Source organism: Lycium ferocissimum, chromosome 11 (assembly GCF_029784015.1).
Source record: "Lycium ferocissimum isolate CSIRO_LF1 chromosome 11, AGI_CSIRO_Lferr_CH_V1, whole genome shotgun sequence".
Lineage (NCBI taxonomy): Eukaryota > Viridiplantae > Streptophyta > Magnoliopsida > Solanales > Solanaceae > Lycium > Lycium ferocissimum.
In genome coordinates, this window is record NC_081352.1 from 48,562,961 (window position 1) to 48,568,744 (window position 5,784).

General features: G+C 37.2%; 1 protein-coding gene across 1 annotated transcript; it reads right to left on the minus strand.

The window, feature by feature from the left end:
- Positions 1 to 324: 324 nt before the first annotated feature.
- On the minus strand, positions 325 to 5,503 carry LOC132036062 (OBERON-like protein). The gene is made up of 3 exons (XM_059426289.1): positions 5,265 to 5,503; positions 3,328 to 4,430; positions 325 to 1,062 (listed from the first exon to the last, which is right to left on the minus strand). Exons 2-3 carry the CDS (start codon positions 4,403 to 4,405, stop codon positions 500 to 502), a joined length of 1,641 nt encoding a protein of 546 aa, XP_059282272.1. The 5' UTR covers positions 4,406 to 4,430; positions 5,265 to 5,503; the 3' UTR covers positions 325 to 499.
- Positions 5,504 to 5,784: the final 281 nt, after the last annotated feature.

A 5,784-nucleotide genomic window follows, 5' to 3' on the forward strand; every position in this document is an offset into this window, starting at 1 on the left:
AGCTTAATAAATAACACCAACTATGCATGTGGCCGAGAAGGGTTCGGTCCAATTTGGACGCCCTTTTAGGAGGTGCCAAACAGACCCCATCATTGATTTGAGATCTTCCACACACCAAATGATGCCACTTACACAGGTTGGCTTCACAAAGGTTAATCCGGTATACAGAATCGAGTTCAGAATGAGTATGATCTGATTATATACATGTAGAAAAATCATGTGTGTACATAGTTCAAAACGAAAATTAATGGGTTTACTTGACCTCACAGAACCTGCCCTAGATTCGCCTATAATCCTGGGTAAACTTTGCATGAATCAACAATATAACACAAATTAATTCCATCAATAAAAGCAAATTAATCAATTATACGAGGTTTTAGGACGTCATCATGCCAATGTCATATTTAAAGAATAAGTTTAAACGACACAAACCATGAATAATGATCAGGCCACTTATAAAGATGTTCGACTGACTGATTGTCTGGCTTTCCTGGAAGCTCTATACACTCTTTAGGATCTCTTGTATTTTAGTGTAAAGTTCTTTCGAAGTGTCATCGATGTCATTGCCTTGTGATGAACGAGGACCCTGATCTTGAAGTTTAATCTTCTCAAAAAGGAACTTCTTCTCAGCTTCAGCCTCGCTAAGACGTTGTTTAAGGTAACTGCTGGCATAATCTTCTTCTGATTTCCCTGATTTTGCAAGAGCGATTCTCTGTAACCTGTCAGCTTCTCGTCTTGCCTCATCCGCCTTAAGCTGGAACATATCTGCTTCCGCTTCTTTAAGCCTAGCAATGCTCTCTAATTCATCTATCTGTAGCCTTTTTCGCTGCCTTTCCAGTTTAAGTTCTGCAACTTCTTTAGCTTTTTCCTCCAGTTCATTATCACAAGTCTCGAGATCTTGGCGAGCTCTCTTTAGCATCCTCAGTTTTTCATCCGCCACCATTTCCATTGTTTGCATTGCTTCTTCTACCACTTCAGCAATTCGGTTGCATGCCTCCTGTGGTGGAGTCATCCTTCCATTATTTCCAGCCTCGGAGCTCCTTGATAAGTTCATCTCGGGCTCTTCATCAAAATGAGCACATAAATCGATGATTATTCAGAATAGTTCTTCCAAGAAACAAACTAAGAGACAAGAAGAAATTATCCATGCATTTTAGGCCTATTCTCTTTTCAGCTTTTTAAGATCAGGGTGCTACATGATGAGTAACTGAGAAAAGGAAAAAGATGAGGAGAAGGGCATCCATCCGAGAAGAACAAATTTCGTCTTATCAGATAGAAAGAGATAAGGAAAAGAGGCTTCCCACATAAACCTTCTATTCATGCCCTTGCATGCAGCATTTTCCACACTGGTGAATTGTCTACATGCATGTATTAAATCTGGTCATCTTTCCCTGTTCGCACCAAAACTTTGCAGGAAAATATATGACAGGGAAATGAAACTCCCAAATTTTTCTATCTTTTGTTCCTACAAAAAAGGGACAATCTGTACCTATTCAGCCTCAGAAATTGTGATGCATGTGAATCATGACAGGGAACATTAGAATAGTGTAGAAGCTATCAGACTTAACACTCCAAAGGTTAACCAATTAATCAAAGGGACTTCGCTACTGAGGAGGAAAAAAAGGAACTGACTGTATAGGGAAGCAGAAGAAAGTAATCCTAATGAGGTGGAACATGGAACCTTCAAACTCTTAAGCACGCTGTTTTTCTACTAGTGCAAATGTAAATCACCTTTTTTGGTCTTTTGCAGGAAAATCTCTCACACTAATCCTAAGAAAGAGAACTGGGCTGAGTGAGGAAGAGTTTGCGAGTGAAATTGGTGTTTGAGGTAACCAAGAATAACAAAAGTGATTAGCATGCAACATGGATGGCAAGGAGGCATCAGTTTCTTTTTAGGGATGATATAAATCATTTTATAGTTCCTCAAGCAACTTTTAAAGGAATGCCTTTGGGTTCTACAATGGCTTAAGATCTAGGTTAATTATAATTCTCGAGCTAATACATACCAACAGATTTATCACCCAAAACAAAAACAAAAAGGAAAAACAAGTCTCACACCAGATTGCCCTCTCCTTAACCTGTTGTGAAGTATGACATTTTGTTGCCCTCATCTGTTGCACCAAAACTAGAGGGATGGTAGATAGCTGATACTTTAGCAGAGAATGTGGTCTAGCAAATACATATGCGAGGACAGATTTGAATTTATAATCCTGAAGCTGAAGAAAATAAGAGCAGATACGAGAGGAGAGGAAAACAGACAAACGCAGGATGCTTGAAAAGGAGTTAACCACAAATCTAAAGTCAGGATGTTATAAACTGTAAAAGAACGTAGATTAAGAGAGAAACCAAACATCGTCTTTCATTTTAGATATTTCACTTTATACACAAATGTGGTAATCCGCTATACACTTGACTTTTGTTGAGCTGGATTGGAATATGTGACAGGATATTCATCTGAAACACTTGAATCTAGAAAGTGATACCTCCTATTTCTTATATATCTCAAACTTGTATGGAACCTTCACATCATGACATGCTGATCACAGACGTTTACACCATCTCAAGGGCTTAGTTTTTACGGAATTGTCAATTTAAGTGCAGAGGACCACTCCACGTATGCATTCTTACTTCTCCCTATTTATAAAAATAAATTTTCTCCAAAAAATAACTACGATTGCCCAAAAAAAGATGACGCGAGAAACAAAAGAGTATAAAAAAGAATCTTTTATTTATCAGACCTTTCTTTGTCTCTCTGCCAACCTCTTAACATGAACCAAGAGCTTATTTGGTTCCAAGATTCTAGAGCAGAAAGGAAGGCTCAAAAACTTTTCATGAGATATTGTACATGTTTCACCCTATGTTACCTAGACTAAAGATGAGAAGATCTTATACAGCTTGAGCTCCAAAACATATCAATCAATCAATCAGCCAACTATGCCTCAGCATGTAGATATAAAGCACTTAGCAGTTTTATATGCTTTTGAAGGATACTTATGGGGGTAAGATGTCACCAAGCAGATGTGTTTACATCAAGGAAAAACAAAGACTTGCACACTTCAAGTTTCAAGAAATGCATGTGACAGCGTTCAATATGCGTAAACTATCATCAACCACCACTTCTATGAATTCAGAGTCTCACAATCCCCTAATGATGCGAATCTTTTAAGGTTAATTTTCTACATGTTTGAGATTTTTTCTTTTTAACTTCTCATAGGAGAAGCAAATACTTTTTAGGTTTAACATCAACCACATGATACATTCTACCTTTTTTTATGCATACATTTCTACAAGGTGCAGGAGCAATAGAGTGCAAGATACGAGACTTACCTTGAAGAAAAGATAATATAATCCTGCAAACTGTTGTCTCTTCCACTCCACCCTTTAGTTTTTCTATGAGCTCCTCAGACTTCCAAAACAGCTGTCTCCCTCTCGTGTTCTCACTCAATCGAAAGATCTTACTTACAACGGTTAGTTCTCTTAGAAAAGATTCCCTATCCCAGGTAGGTGCACATTGTTGGAATACATCTTTCACCCAACCAAAAAGCTCAGAAGTGCGATTGCATGCTCTACACCTGAACTGCATTTCAGCAGACCCCAGCCCGTTTACACGAGAAGGACCTGTTCCAATTTGTTTATCACGAATCGCACAATCCGTGTGCGTCCAATGAGCACATGAGTCGCAACCAATCCACCGACATGTATTCACTTCAAAATCAAACTTGTTACAAATTACACACATGCAAAGGCTGCAGAATCCCTTCCTATTGGTGCATATCTCACAGTGGCAATTTTCTGCAGGCAATTGGCTTTGGCATGCTATATTCCGACATCTCTTGTATGCAAAAACCTCAATAAGGACAGTCTCAGAAAGATTCATACTTTGATGCAAGAAAAATTGAATTCCACTATTAATAGCGACAAGAATTTCCAGCTGAACTCGATGAGCTTTAACCAATGTCTTTGCAGTCAAATCAGACCTCCTCTGAACAAGCCTTTGTAAAAACAAAAATTCATCTCTTTGCTGAGAACCCCCGTTCCCCTCAAGCATCCCTCGAAGCCTACCCTTAAGCTCTTCTAAATACTCATTAGGGAGCAAATACATTTTTTCAGATATTATATCGACTTGTTCTCTTGCGATATCAAGAAGAGAGAACTTATTTGCACTAGCAGACCGGCGAGTAACAGACTGTTCATAATAACCATCCTCGACTTTCTGATTCTCAAGCTTCACTTGGGTAGCAGCATCGATAACGGGCCATGTATCTCTTGAACTAGCACTCTCAGCAGGTGATTCACGATTCTGATCAGAGTTCATTCTGGGGTCATGATTATCAGTTAATGCTCTGGCATCTGAAGATGCAAGAAATAAGGACGAAGGCAACCCGCTGGGACGTGGAGGCAGCATATTTGATGAAGGTTGATATTAGAATCTGAAAAAGCATGTCAAATAAACATCAAACTAATGTCACTGGAAATTGTGACAAAATGGATGAAGCGAATTCAACAACGACGTCTTACAAGAAGCCTCTAAAAAATCACAAGCAAACCCCACATGACATTGTGGATATTTCTAACTCAATTTCCTTCTTTTCACAATCATTTTATGTCATTGTAAACAAGTAGTAGCATCTGGACCGGAGCTATAATATTAAGTATGGGTTCGGACGAACCCAATAGCTTTTGCTTAGATGATGTATCTGGAGGAAATCAATTAAATATGTATAAATATTAAATTGCGAGCCAAGCAACTAAAGCTAGTTATAGGTTTGGTGGCTAGTTTATGTAGCATGATGCCTTTTACCTATGGAAAACTACTAAATACATTTTCAAATGGATCCAAAGTACAATTAAGAGCTGCCTATTTACACCATATACTAAAGATTGAAACTTTCTGAATATTAGACATATTTCTCCAGCCAAAAAACATGAGAAATCATTGAATAATTTCACTAACTTAGCCTTAACCTCAATTAATTCAAGAGATGAAATCCGGATAAAGCAAACCAGAAAACTATCTGTATTAACGATCATTTTGATTATGTCACTAAAATGAATTTCAAGAACACCAAGGTAGTCTATGGCTTATGGGACATCCTAAATTCTCACAAAAGACAAATAAAACTTAAAAATTAGCTTAAACCAAATAGAATACCCCAAAGCAATTATTATTATCATAAGTTGGGTCAACCAAGAAATGGGAACAAAAGTAATATTTCTAGTTTCAGGTAAATTTTAAATGAAAGTAGAAAAAATATTACACTTACATTTATGTAGAGAAATAGTTATGGATGAATTTGAGCTTTCAAGAACAGATCTCTGAACAACAGATTCTTCTCTTTCCTTAAAACTTTCTGTGTTTTGCTGACAAAAGAATAAGAAAAGTCAACTGCATACGATGACCAAGAACCGGAAGAGACCGGTCTAAGGACACTAAACCGGTCTTTTTCTCCATTTTCTTTTTCCTTTTAATTGTAGGGAGAAAATCTCCAAATTTGCTAGTGTGTTATCCTAAATGTTTAATTTTATTTTAACTTATACTTTGAGTTATTGGTATCTTTATCGCTAGCAAATTACTATATTGTATTTTCCTTTACTATTAAGGAAGTTTCAGCCTAAAATTGATGAATTCTATGTGTTAAAATACTTAAAGAAAATAGTTCAAATTTTAGCCATTTACTTTGAAAGATAAATTGCTTGTTAGCATACTTCAAGTTGAGGCTCTACTAAGAACACTCGTTCTATTTTGAGACGATCACAGGCTCCACAAATAATGCTCTATTGATT